We start from the raw sequence: 21,973 nt of genomic DNA on the forward strand, positions 1-21,973 counted from the left end.
AAAAGGTCAAAATAAGGCAGTGTCTGAGATTCATTGTTGATTCAGAAATCTGATGGCAGCTGTCCTTATGCTGGTGAGTGCTTGTCTTCAGGTTCCTGTACCTTTTTCTCGATGGTAGCAGAGTGAAGAGGGCAGGGCCTGGGCGATAAGGGTCCTTGAGGATAGAGACTGCTTTATTAAGACACCGCCTCTTGTGGATGTCCTCAACGGAGTGAAGTCTGGTACCCCTGATGTCGTAGGCTGAGTTAACAATCCTCTGGAGTTCTTTCTTGTCCTGAGCATTGGCACCTCTGCACCAGACAGTGATGCAACCAGCCTGAATGCTCTTCACGGTCCACCGGTAAAAGGTTTCGAGAGAGTCTTCAGTGACATTCTAAATCTCCTCGCACATCTCACAAAGTATAGTTGCTGATGAGCCTTCTTTGTAATTCCAGTCACTAATTCTGAACCCGGTCACTCTGAAGGGCTCCGGCCCAAAACGTGGGTTTCCCTTTACTTCCTGTGGAGACTGCGTGATCTGCTGAGTGGTTCCAGCACATTTGTGCATTATGCTCTTGGTGAGATTACTGTCGGTTAGGTGTCCATTAGTTCAGTGCCTGCAGACGAGAGAAACCTCCAGCTGCAGGCTGCTGGCGACTTGTGGCTAAAGGAACCACGCAGCCTGTGGGCTGCTGGAGACTGTCTCATGGGCACCAGATATTGGAACCAGGAATCGAGAGGGCGCTGAGCGTAAAAAGGGGTTTCATGCTCTGAAGGCGTCCTGATCATGCTGGAGGGTTGGATCTGGAGCTCGGGTTGCCAATGGCTTGAACTGAAGTCTGCAGGAGCACTGAAGTTGAATCTATGGACACTCAATGTCTTCTGAAGGGACTCTCTTTTGCTTCTCTTTCACCCATGGTCAGGGACGCCGGGCAATGCCTTACAGCAGGAAAAAGTTGACATAAATCAAGTATATTAGATTTTTAAGTGACAATAAAAGAAACCTTTGATATTTTTGTACCCTGACAAGCATTCATCAGAGAGTGCTGGAAAGCCCTCTGCTGTTGTCCTCAAGTTACTTTTTTTTAATTGCATGAGTGCAGTCATTCAACCACAGGACTGCAAACAGAACTAATCCCATCCTTATCTGGAGCACTCATTCCAGCAGCTGTCACCAGATAGCAGTGAATGAGGATGAGGAGCAAAGAAGAAAACTGACTGCTTCTGACGTTCACACCCTGTAGATCCACTTCTCTGTTGGACCAGCTGAGATCACCGCTGTCAGCACAGTTTAGCAACTGGACCTAATACCATTCTGGCTAAACAGAACCTCTCAACTTTGGATGATTTTACGCCTTAACTGAAGGATTTCATGTAACACTGCCTGTGGGGTGGTAGGGCCTACAGAATAATTTATGGTTTGCATTCACATTTTTCCACATCTGCCATTGTGGTATAATACAGTGTGGTAACTTGGTTAGCTAAGTGCATGAAACTAAAGAAGGGAAAAGCATTGCGCACTAAGCACAGAAACAGGCCCTTTGGCCCATCTAGTCTGTACCGAACTATTCTAGTATTATATTATTCTAGGTATCCATGGAGAGATTGAAAACTGGATTTGAAATTGGTTGTATGGGAGAAGCCAGAGACAGGAGGCCTTTGACTAGTGGTGCCTCAGGGATCGGTGTTGGGACCATTGTTGTTTGTCGTCTATATCATTGAACTAGATGATAATGTGATCAATTGGATCAGCAACTTTGCTGATGATATCACTAAGATTGGAGGCATTGTGGACGGCGAGGAAGACTTTCAAAGCTTGCAGAGGGATCTGGATCAACTGGAAAAATGGGGCAGATGGAATTTAATGCAGAAAAGTGTGAGGTGTTGCATTTTGGAAGGACCAGCATAGTAAATGGTCGGGTACTGAGGAGTGTGGAGAAACAGAGGGATCTGGGAATTCAGATACATAATTCCCTGAAAGTGGCGTCACAGGTGGACAGGGTTGTAAAGCCTTTAGCATCTTGGTCTTCATTAATCAGAGTATTGAGTAAAGGAGTTGGGATGTTATGGTGAGGTTGTTTAAGTCATTGGTGAGGCCAAATTTGGAGTATTGTATGCAGTTCTGGTTGCCAAACTACAGGAAGGATATCAGTAAGACTGAGAGAGTGCAGAGAAGATTTACTAGGATGTTGCCAGAATTAATTTACAGGGAAAGACTTTATTCCTTGGAGCGTAGAAGAATAAGGGGAGAATAAGGGGAGAGTTTACCAGATTATGAGGGGTATAGACTGAGTAAATGCGAGTAGGCTCTTTCCACTTAGATAAGGGATAAGTATGAGAAGACATGGCTTTAGGGTGAAAGGGGAAAGGTTTAGGGGGATCATTAGGGCAAACCTTTTCACTCCGAGTGGTGGGAGTGTGGAACAAGTTGCCATCTGACGTAAATGCGAGCTCGATCTTAAGTTTTAAAAATAAACTGGATAAAATCATGGATGGGAGAGGCTTGGAGGGTAATAGAATGGGTGCATATCAGTGGGACCAATGGTATGATGTTTTCAGCACAACTAGAGGGGCCAAATGGCCTTTTTTCTTTGCTGTCATGTTCTATGGTTTGGCAGGCTAAAACTCAGGGTTATATGTGATGTCATGTATGTACTCTGACAATAAATCTGAAACCTGAATCTAAATCTGAATTCTGCCTAGTCCCACCACTGACCTGCACCCAGACCATATCCCTCCATGAAGTTTGCAGACACTGTGATTGTAGTAAAAATACACCGAGATGCTTTAGGAACTCGGCTGGTCTTTCAGAAAAAATGCCGGTGTTTCGGGCCCTGGCCCTTCTTCAAGGAATAAGTAGAACGAGCAAAAAACATAACCTTCCTTACCCCTCCTGTCCATGGACCAAACCAAATTCATCACTGCACCTGGAAGCTCGTCCCACATTCCCCACCGCTCTCTGAGTGAGGAAGTTCCCCCTAATATTCTGTTTAAATGTTTCACCTTTCACCCTTAACCTATGTCCTCTAGTTCTTTTCTCACCCAACCTCAGTGGAAAATGCCTGCTAGCATATTCACTCTGTCAACCCCCTCAAAATGTTGTACATCTCTATCAAATCTCCCCTCGTCCCACAGGATCCAATATTATCTTTATTGGTTGATATTCGAGGGGTTAAACCTAAATTAAAATTGAATACGTATCAAGTGAAGTTTGTTAAAATTGCTTTGCAATAGCTCGAAACTGCATTGCTCTAAATTGGAAGTCTGATACAGACTTGGGCAGGGAGAGGTGGCATGTGGAAGTTCGGAGTTTTATACCACTTGAGAAAATTACATAATTTAAGAGATAAATATATATTTTTGAAAATATGGTGCCCATATTTACAAACTGTGGGAATGGATATTTAAAAGAATCCCAGACATTCCCTATCTCCTAAAAGTCTCTGTATAATTAGAAAGAAGTCTTATAGTAAGGAACGCTCCTGTTGAAGATCTCTTGTCCCATTCGTTTTTGCTTCGTAGGGGGAGGGTGTGGGTTCTTTTTCTATCTTTTTTTCTTCTATATACCACATGTATTTAAAATGCACTTGCATTATTGTAAAATAAATGAATTTTTTGTGGTTTTAAATTTACAAATAAAAAATCTTCCTTTGTTCTCCGACATTCCAGGAAACAAAGTCCTAACATGTTCATCCTTTCCCTGTGACTCAGTTCCTCAAGTCCTGGCAACATCTTTGCAAATCTTCTCTGCACTTTCAATCTTTGTGACTAGCTTTTGTAATGCTGTTTCGAGAGACTTGTTTAACTTATTTGAACAGTGTTTCTCAACCTATGGTCACAAGTGGCTTTGTCACAAGTTGAGACATCGAATGGAAAAGTTACCGCTATAATAGACAAGTAAGATGCAAAACAAGGTTGTAAATTTGACAAGAAAAGGCAAAAAAAAGTTCTATGGTTCTCAGCTAGTTGAGTGGTGTCACAACAGCAGCCTTGCACTCAATTATAGCAAAGTCGAGATGATTGTGGACTTCAGGAGGAAGTCAGGAGAACACGACCCAGTCCTCATTGAGGGCTCAGCAGTGGAGAGGGTCAAGAATTTCAAATTCCAGGGTGTCACCATCTTCGAGGATCTGTCCCAGATCCTCCATGTCAAAGCAATTACGAAGAAGGCTCACCAGGGGCTATATTTAGGTGAGGCGTTTGATGAGATTCGATATGTCAGTGAAGACGCTTGAAAACTTCAACAGGTGTACCATAGACAGCATTCTAGCTGGTTGCATCACTGTTTGTTACGTAAGTGCTAACACTCACGACAGGGGGAAAAGCTCCAGAGGTTTCCTAACTCAGCCTGCAGGATCACGGACAACAGTCTTCACTCCATGGAGGACATCTACAAGAGGTGATGTCTTAAGAAAGCAGCTTGCATCCTCCAAAGACCCCAACCACCCAGGCCATGCCCTCTTCGCTCTGCTACCATCGGGTACAAGGACAGATTTCTGAATGAACAATGAACCACAGACACTGCCTCTTTTTGTCTTATTCTTTTTATAGCACTATTTATTTTGAAACATGGTTTATATGAACGTTTGCACTGTGATGCTGCCGCAAAACAATGAATTTTGTGACGTCAGCGACAATAAATTCTGATTCAGATTCAAAATTTTTACCCACCAAAACAGAAATCCCACTGATGGTTCCAGAAGGAGCTTGAGCACAAACGGGTTGTAGGATTGTTACAGGTGGTCTGTGGTAAGTCCAGGAGCATTCATTGAAAGCCACGAGATTACATTGCTAGAAGTATTTAAGCTGGAAGTGGAGAAACAAAATACTTCAAAATTTCAAGGTTCTTTTATTGTCAGAAAATATAATTTTGCACAAAATTGCCTTCTGCCTGCTCTAAGGCAGACAAAGAGTGGCCATTACTATTGACCGGTGTTCCTTATGGTAAGAGAGAGAAGCAAAAGTGAGTCTCTTGAGAGATATTGAGTGTCCATGGATTTGCTTCCAGCGCTCCTGCAGCCTCTTGTCCGACCCATCGGACACCCGAGCTCCAGATCCAAAGCTTCAACACAATCAGGAAGCCTTCAGTGCCCGAGGCCCTGAGGGATCCCCCCATGCCCTCAGCACCCTCTCAAATCCTGGTTCTGATGCCTGGTTCCCATGTGAGTCCCCCGAATGCTAGGCGCCTGCACCTTCTGTGGGTCGCTCATCTGGTCCATTGCTGTAGTCACCACCCTGTAGGTCGCCTACTCTGCTTCTTCTCCTCAATGGGATGGGGTGATGGGGGGGGGAAGTGGGTGTTCACCCTATTTCTGGTGCCCTCCCCCGGAGTCTACAACCCTTCGTTGCCGCTGCCATCTTGGGTACAGACCCTGTAGGATTTTAATTAAAACCCACATCATCTGCTTTAACCTCTGTATAGAACTGTTGGCAGGCATGAGGACCAGGCAATTGGACCCTGCAGAGCAGCGCTGTCTCTCTTTTCCCAGCTCTCCTGGGTCCATACCAGCTGCAGCACCACCATTTTGGGTGGGGGGGGGCTATGGGGAAATGGTGCAGAAGAGGAGTTAAAGCGATCCTAGGTCAGGCATGACATGTTGGAAGATTCCTTTATTGCCATGTAATAAAAACAGCAATATTACATGGAATTTGCATTCGTCTCTGGAAGTGTTAGAGGGAAATCTGTGGACACTCGGTGACTCTGGGAGGGACTCTCTTTTGCTTCTCTTTCTCTGACTGTGAGAGATGTTTAGACAATTCCTGCCAGTGGCGAACCTGTCTGCCTTGCAGAAGGCAAAAAGGAATTTTGTGTAATAGAACACTGTTGTAATACTACGACAATAAATTGAATCTTGAAAGGCAGACAGATTCGCCATCGGCAGAAATTGCCTGAAGTGCCTCTTTCAGTCAGAGAAAGAGAAGCAAAAGATAGTGTTGTGTTCCCCCCCACCGAGTCACAAAGTGTCTGTGGATTCACCCCCAGTACTGCTGCAGCCTCTGCATCCACACAGAGATCAGTCTAAATCACCAGCAGGACAAGAATCAGATCTGAGCCTCTGACAGAGTCAGGAAACCTCCAACACCCTCTTGCATCCCGATTCCAACACCTGCTTACCCCTTCAGCCAGTTTCGAGCCCATCTCTCCATCAGCCCACAGCTCAGTGTGGTTCCCTCGACCACAATCGCCAGCAGCCCACGGTCTGTGTGGGTCCCTCACCTTGAGCCACCAACAACCCAGCCTGTGTATTCTTCAGCCGCAGAACTCTTCACTGGTGCGCTGCCGTGGTCACCGTCCCGTGGGGCGTCTCCTCTGCTTCTCCTGCATCAGTCCTCTGCTCCCCGGAATCGGCAACTCCTCGTGGCTGCTGCTGATCATAAGTGCCGCCATCTTGGGCCCAGACTCCGCAATTGCAAAATTTATAAATAATATCGTTGGCTCCATTGACAGGCCATTTAAAGCCTGAACGGAACTGACAGCAGTTGGATTGGGTGGTTGGACCCCACAGGGGGCGGGCGCTGTGTCTCTTCTCCCTGGTCTCCACGGGTCCGCGGCAAGCTTCTAGGGGTTGGCGGATTCCCCCTGATCTTGTTTCCTTGTGTGATGGATGTTGTCTGCGATTGCAGGTATGTCCCTCCAGACCGCGTGAAGGTGTCGGCAGCCACGTCGGCCACCACCTCACTGAGCAGCAGGGGCAGCACGCCTGACATCAAGCCATTGAAGAGTCTGGTGGGCGAGTCGACTCCGGCTCTGAACGTTACGCGAACTGTCAGTCAGGTATTGTCTGTGTGTTGGGGGACGTGTGTTGGAGCGCGGGGGGGTGTCGGAGTGTGAGGGGAATATCAGCACAAGGGAGCATCAGAGCACGAGGAAGGGTATTGGGGCACAGGGGGGCATTGGGGCATGAGGGGGGAGGCTGGGGAGTGAGGGGGAGTTTAGGGGGGGCGAGGGGATTGTTGGGGTGTGTGGGGGGTGTCAGAGCGCAAGGGGGCTATTAGCATCAGTGAGATCAGAGCAGCTTGAAGTGTTTTGACCTGACTGTCTGTCGCCTGTCGACTTCCCTCGACCGATGTTCCTTGTTCTCCTGAGTCCCTTGAGCAGCGTGCTTTTTTTGCTGAAGAAATAATAGTATGCCACAGACTAGAAGGGCCAAATGGCCTGTTTTCTCTGCAGTAATGTTCTATGGTTCAATCTGTGGATTTTCTTGTTTCACTCCCTGAGCCAGTTGATGCATTAGTTTGGAAGCAGGAGCACAGTAAGATTGAGTAAACCCAGGAAGGGGCTGTTGTTTCCGGACCGTAAATCACCGTCATTCAATATATGGTTATTTTCTCCTCCCCACCCAGCCTGCCAGTCACGCTCCGATGCAGCTTTCACAACAGCAGCAAGCAAAGAGGCCACAGATGGATCTTCTGGCTGACATTGGGGGGGACCCTTTCGCCACCCCTGCGCCCCAGCAAGCCGCCACGCAGGCCTTCGGGGCCTTCCCCGGCTTTGGAGGTAAGATTTAGCATGAAAGTTAAAGCAGTTCAACGAGGCAGTCTGGGGCTGCAGGTGCCAAGAGTGCAGTGCACGAGTGTGCCAAAGAAACCTACACAGGTCACAGGAAGTAACGGTTCTCCAACCTTTCTGGCCTGAGCCCATCATCAGCGAGGAGGAAAAAAAACCGGTCAGACCCCTGAATAAAATGGTGAGATGAGCAGAGGAGAGAGGAAGGGGCAGAGGGAGGAGGTGAATACAGGTGGGAGGGTCCAAGAAGCTGAGAAGTGTTGGGGGAAAGCGTAACTACCTGATAGAGAAGGGGGTGGGGAGCCGGAAAGGAGAGAGACCGGGGGAATTGGAGAAGTTTATGTTAATGCTGTATGGTTGTAGAGTACCCAGGCAGAATTTAAGGGGTTGTTCCTCCAATGTGCAGGTAGCCTCTGTTTGGCAGTCCAGGAGGCCATGTACAGACATGTCAGTGTGAGAGTGGTGTGTGGAATTGAAATGGTTGGCCACTGAGAGCTCCTTGCTATTGCCACGGACAGATATAATATAAACCTACTCAATAATCCAAACCTTCCTTACTATAGCCCTCTATTTTTCTTGCATCCATGTGCCAGTTGAAGAGTGTTTTGAATGACCCTATTATACCAGCCTTCACCACCACTGCTGGCAATGCATTCCAGGCACCTACAACTCTTTGGGTAAATAAAACTTAACCCTGACATCTCCCCTAAACTTTCCTGCCTTCACTTTGTACAGACGTCCTCTGGTGTTTGCCCTGCCCTGGGGAGAAAGGTGTTGGCTGTCTACCTTATCGATGCCTCTCAGAATCTTGTTGACCTGTATTAAGTCAACCCTCATCCTTCGCTCCAGAGAAAAGCCCCAGCTCTGCTAACTGATTAATAAGACTTATTTTCTAATCCAGCAACATCCTAGTAAATCTCTTCTGCAACCTCTCCACAGCTTCCACATCCTTCCTGTAATGAGGTGACCAGAACTGAGTACAATATTCCAAGTGTGGTCTCACCAGAGATTTATAGAGCTGCAACATTACCTCACAACTCGTGAATTCCATCTCCTGACCAATGAAGCCCAGCATGCTATAGGCTAGTGGTTCTCAACCTTTTTCTTTCCACTCACAACCTACTTTAAGTAATCCCTATGCCATCAGAGCTCTGTGATTAGTAAGGGATTGCTCAAGATGGGATGTGAGTGGGAAGGGAAGGTTGAGAATCACTGCTCTAGACCCAATTGTTACTGAAATATTTTGCTTGAGAAAAATTGTCATTGGTCCATTTCTTTTGGAGTTCTAAAACCATGCACATAACGAGTCAATGAGGGACGATTAAAACAGTGGTTTTCAAACTTTTTCTTTCCACCCACATCCCACCTTAAGCGATCCCTTACTAATCACAGAGCACCTATAATATAGGGGATATTTAAAGTGGTATGTGAGTGGAAAGAAAAAGGTTGAGAACCACTGCTATAGTCCTTCTTAACTCTCCTATCAATCTGCTTGGGAACCTTGAGAGATGTATGGATTTGGATCCCAAGGTCCCCTCTGTTCTTCCATACTGTTAAGTATCTCACCATTAACCATCAAGTTTGACCTTCAAAATGCATCACCTCATACTTATCTGGATGAACTCCATCTGCCACTTTTCTGCCCAACTCTGCATCCTGTTTAAATCCTGTATTAAGACCTCTATTAAGTCACCTCTCATCCTCTGTTGCTCCAAAGAGAAAAGCCTGCTAACCTTGCCTCATAAGACATGTTCTCCAATGCAAGCAGCATCCTGGTAAATCTCCTCTGCAAAGGTGAAGGGAATTAAAATGGTGGGCAGCTGACTGTTGTAACTTCGATTACAGGTAGGTAGTCAATGCATAATGTAGAAAACACACTACTGGAGAAACTCAGTGAGGCAAATGCTGTACTTTAATAGCAAAGGTCAAGATACAGAACCAATGTATCGGGCTTGAACCCTTCATCAAGATATGGAAAAATATATTCACCTGGTTCATCTCTGGCAACACTCCCCCCTTTCTTGATCTCTCTGTCCCCATTTTGGGAGACAGGCTTTCCATAGACATATTTTACAAACCACCAACTCCCACAGCTATTTCAACTGCACATCTTCACGGCCAGTCCCCTGCAAGGATTCGATTTCTTTCTCCCAATTTCCGCATCTCTACCGTATCTGTTCCCCAGATGAAGTCTTCCAGACCAGATAATCTGAAATGTCCTCCTTTTTCCACAAACATGGCTTCCCCTCCACCATTATCAACTCAGCCCTTACCCACGTCTCCTCCATTTCCTGCTCATCTGACCTGACCCCCTCTGCCCTCAGACAGGATTCCCCTTGTCCTCACCTACCACCCTACTAGCCTCCGGATCCAACACATTATCCTCTGCAACTTCTGCCACCTACAAAATGAACCCACCACATCCTCCCCTTTCTCCCTTCCGCAGGGACCGCTCCCTCCATGAGTTCCTCGTCCACTCATCTCTCCCCACCATTTGCCCCCCCGGCACCATCCCCCGTGGCTGCAGGAAGTGGTACACCCTCCGTCACCACCATTCAGGGCCCCAAACATTCTTTTCAAGTGAGGCAGCATTTTACTTGTGAATCCGTCGGAGTTACCTACTGCATCCGGTGCTCCTGTTGTGGGCTTCTCTACATCAGAGAGACTGGGCGCAGTCTGGAGATCGCTTTACTGAGCACCTTCGCTCTGTCTGCATCAGTGACAAGGATTCCCAGTGGCCATCCAATTCATCCACGTCCCGCCTCCATGGCCTCGTGTACTATCCCGCTAAGACCACCCATAAATTGGAGGAACAACCCTTGATTTTCCACCTGGGTACTCGTCCAGTTTCTGCAGAGCCTACTCTCCATTCTCCCTCCCTTCCCCATCCCTCTGTCTCCTTTCCTCCAGCTCTCCACGCCCTTCTCTCCCCATTCAGAAAGCCATCCCTCCTCCCCATATGCGCTCCCTCTCTTATCCATCTGTCACCTCCTGCCTTATGGTAAGTGCTCCATCCCCTTCCCTCCCCATTCAGAAAGCCCTCCCTCCTCCCCATATGCGCTCCCTCTCTTGTCCATCTGTCACCTCCTGCCTTATGGTAAGTGCTCCATCCCCTTCCCTCCCCATTCAGAAAGCCCTTCCTCCTCCCCATGTGCGTTCCCTCTCTTATCCACCTGTCACCTCCTGCCTTTGGGTAAATGCTCCACCCCCTTCCCTCCCCATTCAGAAAGCCCTCCCTCCTCCCCATGTGCGCTCCCCTCTCTTCTCCACCTGTCACCTCCTGCCTTTGGGTAAATGCTCCACCCCCTTCCCTCCCCATTCAGAAAGCCCTCCCTCCTCCCCATGTGCGCTCCCCTCTCTAATCCACCTGTCACCTCCTGCCTTTGGGTAAGTGCTCCTCCCCCTCTCATTCCCCCCTCCCCCCCACCATTTTGTTCAGGCACCTGCTGACATATTTCAATACCTTGAAGGATTCAAGCCTGAAACATAAAGAACACTGTTTGACCAGCTGAGTTTCTCCAGCATTGTGTACAGGTAGGTAGGTGTTAGGCAAAGCAACGTGTGAATGTGATGCTGTTTCCTGAGGTTATAACATAATTTTTTTTAAAATTTAGTCCAGCAAACTGCACACCCTGGGTTTCCGACCTTTAACGCATTCAGCGGTGGTGGAGTGGGTAGTAGTGTCGGAAGCTTCACTCCAGCCAGTCAGACCCCTTTCCAAGTCCAGACCTCAACATCAGGTACAGTATCCAGTGATGTTTGCGGAGATGCCCAGCTCCTAACGTTTTGGCATTTGTGTTGATCAAAATGTGATGTGTACTTTTGAGGTGGGCAGCGGACCGGAAGTGGGGGGGGGGGGTGAAACCACAGGGGTATCCGGAGAAATGTCTTCAGTCAAGGTGGTGAGGGTAGGAAGGTCATTACCACACAGGAGTCATGGAAACAAATGGAAATGATGCACTTAGTAGGAAGATTTTCACCATTTCTCCAAGCAGAAAATTGTCAGCTAGCTTTCTTTTCGCCGTTGCCATTTACGTGGATGTGATCCAGGTTGTCAACACGAGAAAGGTGGTAGAGTGCGCCCAGGACCTGACTGGGACATTTGCGTGGAGATGAGCCGGGTTGTCACCACGAGAAAGGTGGTAGAGTGCGCCTGGGGCCTGACCAAGACACTTGCATGAAGGTGAGCTGGGTTGTCAACGTGAGGCGGGTGTGCCTAGGGCCTGACTGGGATACTTGTGTCGGAACCAGCAGGATAAGGTTAGGATATGGAGGAGGAGGAGGAAGATGGCAGTGGCGTTGAGACTTTGCTGGCAAGATTCAGATTTTAAACCCGGTGTATAAGATGATCCTGATTTTGAGACAACATTTAAAAGTTTGGATTGTCCTATACACCGGCATACATTCCAGCTAGGTGGTAATGATGACAGATGCTCAGGTGTCATGGGTGGATTGCAGGGCTTGACCAGACGAGACTGGCGTCACATTCTCCTCACATTGAAGTTTACTGTCGCCTGTTCTGAGGTGCAGCGAGAAAGTCTGTTTTGCTCGCAATCCTGCTGGCCAACCCATGCATAGTACAACAGTTTAAGGCACTGTGATCGGAAGTAAAAGCGCACCGCTGATCAAACAGTGTACTTTATACAGCAAAGATAAAGATACAGAACCTCCCCATTCATCGAGGGATGAGCCCTTCATCGAGGGATGAGCCCTTCATCGAGGGATGAGCAAAATGTAGACAGGCACCTGAATAAAATGGTGGGGAAGAGGGGCAGGGGAGGAGCACAGTCTCACAGGCAGAAGGTAATAGGTGGATAAGGAAGGGAGGGCACAGCAGCAAACAGGGGGAAGGGGTGAATGGAGAGGGAAGAGAGTGCAGAGCTGGATGAAAGGGAAGGGAGGGAGAAGGGAGAGTAGGCAAGCAGAAGCCGTAGGCTGATGTTAATGCCGTCCGGTTGGAGAGTGCCCAGACGGGTGGTCTTGGTTTGACAGTACGTGTGAGTGGGCGCAGAATTGAAGTGGTTGGAGATCCATGTCACTGGTCCAGACAAAAGCAAAAGTGCTCAGTGAAGCAATCTTCCAGTCTGTACCCTGTCTCTCTGATGTAGAGAAGGCCACAAAGGGAGCACTGGATGTAGTAGATTACTCCCGTGGATGTGTTGCTTCACTTGAAAGGACTGTTTGGGGCCCTGAATGGTAGTGAGGGGGGGTGGGGGGAGGGTGTTATGACCTCAAGTGTGGCACTCCTGCAGCCACAGGGGAAGGCGCTGGAGTGGGCTTCTTGAGGGAGTGGGGTGGGCGATTGGTGGGGAGGGATGAATGGACGAGGGAGTCACAGAGAGAGAGCGGCCCCTACGGAAGGCAGAGAGGGGAGGAGAAGAGAAGAGGTTTGTTGGTGGGATCATGTTGTAGGTGGCAGAAATTAAGGAGAATAATGTGTGAGATGCGGAGGTTAGTAGCGTGGTAGGCGAGGGGAATCCTGTGTTTGTTTCGTCTGGGGGGGCAGAGGGGGCCAGAGAATATAAGCAGGAAATGGAGGAGATGCAGGAAGGGCTGAGTTTATGGTGGGGGAGGGGAAGCCATGTTTGTGGAAGGTGGTGGACATTTCAGATGATCTGAACTGAACGACCTCATCTTGGGAACAGATACGGCAGAGAAGGATAATTTGCGAGTAGGGAGTAGAATCCTTACAACCAAAGAACAGAAACAGGCCCCTTCAGCCTCTCTAGTCTGTGCTTGTCCATGCACTTGTCCAAATTCCTGCAACCAGAAGTAGAACTGCGAATGATTCCACTGCCTGACATGATCTGTCAAGTTGTATGCTTCAGCACTTGAAATGTTCAAAATAAGGCCGAATATTATTGATTTGACATTACAGTTCTTTACAAAATTTTATTTTAATTATTCCACCACAGAAAGTATGGAAGTAAGTGCATTACGTTTGCTCAGATTGTGTTGAGCAAAGTCCTTGATACTCTGTCTAGTTAAATGTCAACGACCATCCCCTCTCCTCCCACCTTCCCTAACCCTCTTTCCCCCATATTCTACCACTGACCTGCATGTTAGAAGCAATCTACAATCATAAACTAACCTACTAGCTAGGGTGGTCGGGACATCTGGTTTTAGGCCAGACCATCCAGCTTCTGAGTAATCTGTCCTCCGTCCGGCGCCACTTTGCTCTAGATATTAATTTTTCCTCTGTTTGGGGGTGTAGAGGAAGAAAGGGGGGACGTCCTGGGGTCCATTGACAGTGTGGCCATGTTTCTTCATGCGCACATGCGCTAATGCCAGCTGGCGCATGGGCAATGGATTGGAGTACTACGGTCACTAGTGTCACTCTTGTCACTTCCACTGGAAGGAGGGGGAAGTGACCCTAGAGGCCCTGGTACTCCAATCCACTGCACATGTGCTAGGCCCACAGACCCCAGGGTGCTGCAGTGTCTCCTTTCTCCCCCCCCCCCCCCCCCACAAACTGAGAGCGTTTTCTCACGCATGGCCTCCGTTTTGGAAATGGCCACTCTACTACCAGCCTAGACAGGAAACCAGAGCCTCAGCGCTGTTGCAGGGAGAGGGTGCAAAGTCCAGGCAGAGGTTGGGTTCAGAGCTGGGTCTGTGGCGTGTAAATCAGCAGCTGACTGACCAGCTGCACCTATCTCTTTGGTGATACCACTTTAGATGACTTTCGATGAGTCAGTGTTACTAAAACCTACTACTGTCCCCCTTCCTAGTTGCTTGTTACTGCTCAAACAGTACTATTAAAATTTACCCTTCTGGAACCATGCTGAATCTGCTCATGAAATGATTTAAGTCCCCTCAATAGAGCCAAGCATTTTAAATTTAAAAAAAATTTAGATGTTCAATGAGCCTGTGCTGCCCAAATATAACAATTAACCTCTCACCCCTCTACGTTTTGGAGGGTGGGAGGAAACTGGATGACCAGGAGGAACCCCACGGCTACACGGGGAGAACGTACAAACTGCTTACAAACAGATTCAAACCCGGGTCATTGGCACTGCAATAGCCCTGCGCTAACCATCTCATAGTTGCTGAATATGAGAAGTGTTGGGCTCGTAGTTTTGACTCTGCAGGAGGCGGGACCACAGATTTTGTTAGACTACATTAAGTACCATATGTGTCTTGACGCAGCAGTTTTGCACAGAGTGGGGGTTTGAGATTGTTCAGCACAAGCTGCTTCTTTGGATGCTCAGAGAAATTAGTCTTCAGTTCCCAGGTACTGTGCTTTGAGGCCAGTATAATGTCTAATTTAGTGAATTCTTAACTGGGAAGGTCAGTTCAAATTTCAGGTTTATTGTCATACATGGCATCACATGCAACTCTGAGATTCTTTTTCCAGTGGGCCAGGCAGAATTACCACTTAAACTGCATGCAATGTATGCATGCAAACAAATAAAGAAATGTAAACAACTGACTGCAATACAGAGAGGAAAAAAATCAATAAAGTGCAAAAAAAAGAGTCCTTAAATGAGTCTCTAATTGAGTTTGTCATTGAGGAGTCTGACGGTGGAGGGGTAGAGGCTGTTCCTGAACTTGGTAGTGTGAGTCCTGTGGCCCCAAGGCCACCTTTCCTGATGACAGCAGTGTGTGCTGGGTGATGTGGATTCTGGATGTTCGCTGTTGCTCTCCAATGGCAGCGTTCTCCGTGGACGTTCTCGATGGTGGGGAGGATTTTGCCTGAGGTGTCCTGGGCTATGCCCACTACCTTTCTCAGAGCTTTATGTTATGTTCATCAATTCTCTTCCACATTCAGTTGGTCAAAACTCTTTCCCTTCTCAAATCGACTTCCCTCTGGCTGAAGAGAGTTTGAGTGATGGGTGAAAAGCTTTGTCCATGTAGGACTCTCTGGATGTCATCCGTGCTATTTTGAGTAAAGACAAGATAGAGAGATCTAGAAAGCAGAATGGGATTGGTTGGCAAAGCACCAGAAAAAAGAAGACATGGGCAGTAAAATGGCAGATGGAGTTTAATGCAGACAAATGTGAGGAGTTGAATTTAGGAAGGACAAACCAAGAACGGACATACACAGTGAATGATTGGGCACTGAGGAGTGCGGTAGAACAGAGGGATCTGGGAATACAGATTCACAATTCCCTGAAAGTGGCGACATAGGTTGATAGGGTTGTAAAGAGAGTTTTTGGTGTATTGATCTTCATAAAGCAAAGTACTGAGAATAGGAGTTGGGATGATATGGTAAAGTTGTATAAGACACTGGTGAGGGCAAATTTGGAGAATTGTGTGCAGTTTTGGTTGCATGAATCAGGAAAGATATCAATAAAATTGAAAGAGTCCAGAGATAATTTACTGGGATATTGCTGGACTTGAGGAATTGAGTTGCAAGGAAAGGTTAAACAGGTTAGGACTTTATTCCCTGGAGCGTAGAGGAATGAAGGGAGATTTAATAGAGGTGTTTAAAATTATGAGGAGTACAGATAGAGTAAAGGCAAGTTGGCTTTTTCCACAGAAGTTGGGTGAGATGCAAACCATAGGACATTGGTTAAAGTTGAAAGGGAAAATGTTTAAGGGGAACTACTATACACAGAGCGGTGGGAGTATGGAATGAGCTGCCGGCTGAAGTAGTGAATGAGGACTCAAATTTTACATTTAAGAAAAGCTTGGGCAAGTCCATGGACAGGATGGATATGGAGACCTGTGGTCTGGGTGCAGGTCAGTGGGGTGAGGCAGACTAACAGTTCAGCACAGGCTAGAAAGGATATTTCCTTGCTGTAAAGTTCCATGGTTTTATCCAAGAAGGTGTACCATTCCTCTCAGGAAGAAGGTGGGTGAAATGAGTAGATTCCAGCCTGCTGATTTGTCACTCTCTTTAACGAATGAGAACTTTCTCGAACAGCTGGGTTCTCAATGTTAAAATTTCATAAAATGTTTGCAGCGTGGCTGAAATCACCATTGAAGTTGTTGCCTTTTGCTCCTTTTAGATGAAGCAACTCTTAAACATTGTTAAAGAAACTACTGACCCTCAAATGGGGCGAAGTCCTCACAGTCTGGAGGCCTGCAAGCTTTGGAACCCAAAGCAACAAGCTATCTGCTGGAGGAGCTCCGCGGGTGCAGCAGTATCAGGGCGAGAGAAAGAATGGTCAGTACAGGCTGAGCCAAAATGGAGGGCCCTGGCCTGAAGCATGAACCATTCCCTTTCTCCCGCCGCTGCTGCTTGGCCCGCTGAGCTCCTCCAGCAGATTGTTTGCTTGCCCCTGAAGTCCTCGCGTTGTCTTTTTGCGCGTGAGAATGCAGTACAATTCACCCACATCCCAGACGGCGGTGAGGGCAGAGTTGATAGACAAACCCAATTTTGATTCCACACCATCTATGAGAGTAGCTCCAAGCATCGATTCACAACAGGCTGTGCAAAACCCCATGTGAACATTGTTTGTTTCTTGTGTCAAATTTTTTTTTCTTTTCAGTTTTATTTCTGTTTAGTTTTTTTCTTCCCATTTCCTTTTTTTTCTCCATTTGCAACAGGTGGTTCGAGCAGCGCTAACTTTGCAAACTTTGATACCTTCCCAAAATCTTCCAGCACTAGTTTTGGAGCGTTCACTAGCTCTCCCGCCACTTCTGCACCCGCAAGTTCAACGGCCATCACCTCCGGTAAAAATGCCACCTCACAAGCCGACAAATATGCAGCGCTCGCAGATTTAGAAAGCATCTTTAATGCCCCTCAGTCCACTCCAGGTAAGCTACAGTGAAATGTCGCTGGAAGGGGCTGGGGTGAGAAATGACATGATCCCTGACATTCCAGGGACATGGGCATGCTGTGAAAGTTCAAGTTCGTTGTCACATTTAAACAGGTTAGGACTTTATTCCCTGGAGCGTATAAGAATGAGGAGAGATTTGATAGAGCTTTCTCCACTGAGGATAGGTGAGATACAAACTAGAGGACATGGGTTAAGGGTGATAGGGGAAAGGTTTAAGGTTCTTCACACAGAGAGTGGTGGGAGTATGGAATGAGCTTCCAGCTGAAGTGGTGAATGTGGTCTCGATCTTAATATTGAAGAAGAATTTGGACAGGTACATGGATGGGAAGGGTATGGAGGGCTATGGAATGAGTGCAGGTCAGTGGGACTCGGCATAAAAATGGACCAGAACAGACTAGAAGGGCTGAATGTCACGTTTCTGTGCTGTAATGTTCTATAGAACTGAGACACAGTGATTGAGGTTGCTTTGGAAGCAGTCCAGCAGACATCCAATACAGAGTTCAAAAAGTACGACACAGTATGGAGTGCGAAGGGAGATCATTTAGTATGGACCAAAGCCAGTTTAATTTAAGGCGGGAAGGAAAGTGTCCTTCAATCTGCTAGTGTGTAATCTCACACATAAAGGTTGGTGAAGAAACTGGCTGGTTTTGTTGGGGGGGGGGGGGTCACTTAATTTAATGTAGTAGGGGAAAAGGCAGGCGAATGGGAGAATACATCAGTCAAGATTCCAGACACAATGGGCCTAATTCTGCTTGTCTTAATGTGCCACCTGCTTTTGCAAAGGCAGAGGGAGTTGCAGGTGAAGTCATTTGGCGGGGTGGGTGCTGTATGTGATGTCTTGTGCTACATGTGATGTCTTGTGGTTTCTCAAAGTCTGGGGCGGAGTAGTTTCATCTCTGCCAGATTGTGCACTGGCAGATCTTTTTACATTTAAATTTTAAATGGAGATGTACAGCACAGTAACTGGCCCTTTTGGCCCACTAGCCCTTGCTGCCCAATTGCATCCAATTGGCCTGCAATCCCTGTACAGTTGGAAGGGAGGGAGGAAATCGAAGCACTTGGAGAAAACCCATGTAGACGCAGGGCGAATGTACAAACTCGTTACAGACAGTGCAGGATTGAGTCCCTGGGCTCTGGGCCTATAATAGCATTGCACTGACTGCCACACAAAGGTGCTCTCATTGGCTTGGAAATGGAATGTAGCCATTAGAGTTGGTGGTGTGACCGTTGATCAGTAGAGGGTAGATGGTTCAACTGCGAGCAGGGACTCTGCTGGCTGACATTTCCAATTTATTATCAGAGTACATGCATTACATTGTGTACAACCCTGAGATTCTTTATCATGTGGGCAAGGCAGAATTACCACTTACTGGTAATGCAAAAATAACTGTATTCAACATGCACATGTAAACATATAAAGAAATGTAAATAAACTGACAGCAATACAGAGAAAAAAAGTCAATGCAGTAAAAATGTAAGAGTTCTTAAATGAGTCCCTGATTGAGTTTGCCCTTGAGGAGTCTGATGTGGAGGGGGAGTAGCTGTTTCTGAACCTGGTGGCGTGCTTTGTGTGGTACCTAGATCTCTTTCCTGATGGTAGCAGCGAGAATAGATCATGTGTTAGGTAGTATGGATCATCGAAGATTGCGGCTGCTCTCCGATGGCAGCGTTCCCTGGAGATGTCCTCGATGGTGGGGAGGGTTTTGCTTGTGATGACTTGGGCTCTGTCCACTACCTTTTCCAGGGCTTTCTGCTCAGAGATATTGGTGTCCACAGACCAGACCTTGAAAGAAACAGGTCAGGTCGTGAGTAAAAGAAAACACGATCTTTGGGTCAACTACACAATTTCCCTCATCCCCATCATCCCACACCAAACATCCTTTACACCTTGAATTGCTGGTATACTATTCAGCAAAGTGGTTAGAACAACAGTATCACAGCGCCAGTGACCCAGGTTAGAATCCGCCACTGTCTGTAAGTAGTTTGTACATTCTCCATGATACCTGCGTGGGTTTCTCCCACCCTCCAAAACTGTACGGGGTCAGTAGGTGAATCCGGTGAAATTAGGCAGGACTGGTTTCATGGTTTCTACTGTGCTGTATTGTTAAAGTTATGAGAAAAAAAAATCAAATGGTGATATGAGAAAAAAAAAATCAAATGGTGACCATTCCTTTTCTCCACTGATGCTGCTCAACCCAGGAGATCACTCTGATCCCCACTGCCCGCCCCCCCCCACCCCGCAAATGGAGATTACTTTACCCTCTTATCAACCTTCCCTAGCCTTAATGGGACATTTTGTCCCGCTTTTCAACAAGGAAACTTTAATGTCCTTGATATCATGTCAGCTGGTGGAATGTGTCACACCCTGGTCCCTTTTGGGTAACTCAGTGATGGGGACTTCACCCAGTGACCGTTGAGGGGTCTGGCAGACAGTTGCCCTGGCTGCTGAGGAGGACATGGCATGGGTACTAAATGGGGAGGGAGAGAGTGGCGTGAGGAAACTCTTTGCAGGCAGTGTGTTGCTTGCAATCTGGACCACCCTGGATGCAGACGAGACGGAGGCAGGTTCCACTGTGGGTTAAATTGGATCAAGGTATGGTGGGGAAAGTTGGCCAGATTACGGAGAAAGGGATGGTGGCAGGAAGTCGAGAGAGTTGCTTTGTTGGTGTGGGGGGAGGGAGTGGAATCTGTAAACGCAATGGGTGAAATGCCCTTGTGTCAAAATCATTACACGATGCGCATTCATAGAACATTACAGCACAGTGTAGGCCCTTTGGCCCACTATATAAACCTACTCAACATTCTAAACCTTCCCTCTATTTTTCTTGCATCCATGTGCCCAAGAATCGTTTAAATGTCCCTATTGTTTCAGCCCCTGCCAATGCATTCCAGGCACCCACCGCTCCCTGACGTCTTGCAGAGAAGGTTCACCAGGTTGATTCCCAAAATGAACAAGGAGAGATTGCGTACTCTGCGTCTGTACTTACTGGGGCTTGGAAGAATGAGGGAGGATGTCAAAGAGTTGGATAAAATTGTGAATGGAATAGATGAGATAGAAGCAGGATGGTTGTTTCCATTGGCAGGAGAGAGTAGGACTAGGGGATGTAGCCTCAAGATTCCAGGGAATAGGTTGAAGACTGAGATGAGAAGGAAATGATTCTTGCAAAGAACAGTGAATCTGTGGGTTTCTCTGCCCAATGAAGCAGTACAGGCTGCCTCATTGAATGTAATAAAGACACAGATAGATGGACTTTTAAAGAATTGGAGAATTATGGGTTTTGGAGACAGCCGTGTAAAAGAAGCTGAATCAACAGCCAGATTATCCATAACCTGTTGACTGGCTCCTATTTCTTCTATTCATATGTTGACTAGAATCCAAAGCCATTCATTTCCATTGCATTGAATCTCTTGTTTCTGTGGTAAATGTGGCAAGCTCATGGTTCTCGACCTTTTGTCATGCATAGACCGATTTAAGTATTCCTCGACTCCAGTGGACTCTTTATAAACTGTAGACATCGATGGGGGAGGGTGGGTATGTGACAAGCAAGCTCAAACCCCTTCCATCCTTCCATCACCACCGCTGGGATTATTGTTTTCTTTCCTAGAGGTTAGCAGAGCCGGTGACCCAGGTTCGATTCTGGACGCTATCTGTAAGGAGTTTGTACGTACGTTCTCCCTGCGTCAGGCTCTTCGGGGTGCTCCAGTTTCTGTCCACTGTCCAAAATGTAAAGAGGTCACTTAGGTATTTGGGGAGCATGGGCTTGTGGGCCTGAAGGGCCTGTTTCCAAGCTGTATGTCTACAACATTTAAAAATGAAACTGGAGAGATGTTCACTTGCTTTGCTTTCTTTGACTAGGAGGAGGACCAGGTAATGATAATACAAATCTTTGTCTGCCTTTTGGCAGTCTAAGGGCAATTTCATATAATACTACATTTGTGTTTTATTACATGACAATAGGGGAAGCCTGGTTGGTGGAGCGGTTAGATGGTCTTTACAGCCCCAGTGATTGGGCCTGGGGTTCAAATCCTTGCGCTGTCTGTAAGGAGTTTGTACATTCTCCACATCTGCCTGGGTTTCCCTCGGGGGCTCCAGTTTCCTCCCACCATTTGAAATGTACCGGGGTTGTAGGGTAATTGGGCGGCGTGGATTTGTGGGCCGAAATGGCCTGTATGTCTAAATTAAAAATTTAAAAAATTAATAAATTGTATCTGATCTGATCTAATTTTCAATGGAAAATCATTTGAAGAATTTTTTAAAATAAGTCAGTAATCTTTGTCTTCATGAGATCACTGTAACAAACCCATGGACCACCAGAGGTGTGTGGAGCTTCAGTCGAGAAATACTGGACTAAACCCTTCCCTGACCCATAATCCTGACAGATTAATTGCCTTTGAGTTAATTCCCATTGAATCCAGGGATCATCCGTTCTAATTTGGTAAATATTTTAATTGGGAAGATTGATATAGAATTAGAATTTACTGTCATGAACATGTCATGAAATTCATTGTTTTGCGCAGCATTACAAGTGCAAGATTGTTCTAAATTCCATTTTTAAATAAAGGAGAGAAAGTGAGGCAGTGTCTGTGATTCAATGTCCATTCAGAAATCTGATGGCGGAGGGGAAGAAGCTGCTGCTGTACTGTTGGGTGTTTGCCTTCAGGCTCCTGTACCTCCTTCCTGATGGTAGCAGTGAGAAGAGGGTGGTGGGGGTCCTTGATGATAGAGGCTGCTTTCTTGAGACATTACCTCTTGTAGATGCCC

The 21,973-nt window shown here is 47.0% G+C and overlaps 1 protein-coding gene across 5 annotated transcripts in view; it reads left to right on the forward strand.

The window, feature by feature from the left end:
- LOC138755013 (arf-GAP domain and FG repeat-containing protein 1-like) overlaps nucleotides 1-21,973 on the forward strand; it is a 146,361-nt gene that overhangs the window by 89,106 nt on the left and 35,282 nt on the right. For 4 of the 5 annotated variants that reach the window (XM_069920152.1, XM_069920150.1, XM_069920148.1 and 1 more), the window contains exons 4-7: nucleotides 6,604-6,754; nucleotides 7,324-7,477; nucleotides 11,101-11,226; nucleotides 16,979-17,188. In XM_069920152.1, coding sequence (XP_069776253.1) covers nucleotides 6,604-6,754; nucleotides 7,324-7,477; nucleotides 11,101-11,226; nucleotides 16,979-17,188 — 641 coding nt within the window. The remainder of the gene's footprint in view (nucleotides 1-6,603; nucleotides 6,755-7,323; nucleotides 7,478-11,100; nucleotides 11,227-16,978; nucleotides 17,189-21,973) is intronic. The other variant, XM_069920151.1, reaches the window with a different exon arrangement.

Source organism: Narcine bancroftii, chromosome 2 (assembly GCF_036971445.1).
Source record: "Narcine bancroftii isolate sNarBan1 chromosome 2, sNarBan1.hap1, whole genome shotgun sequence".
Lineage (NCBI taxonomy): Eukaryota > Metazoa > Chordata > Chondrichthyes > Torpediniformes > Narcinidae > Narcine > Narcine bancroftii.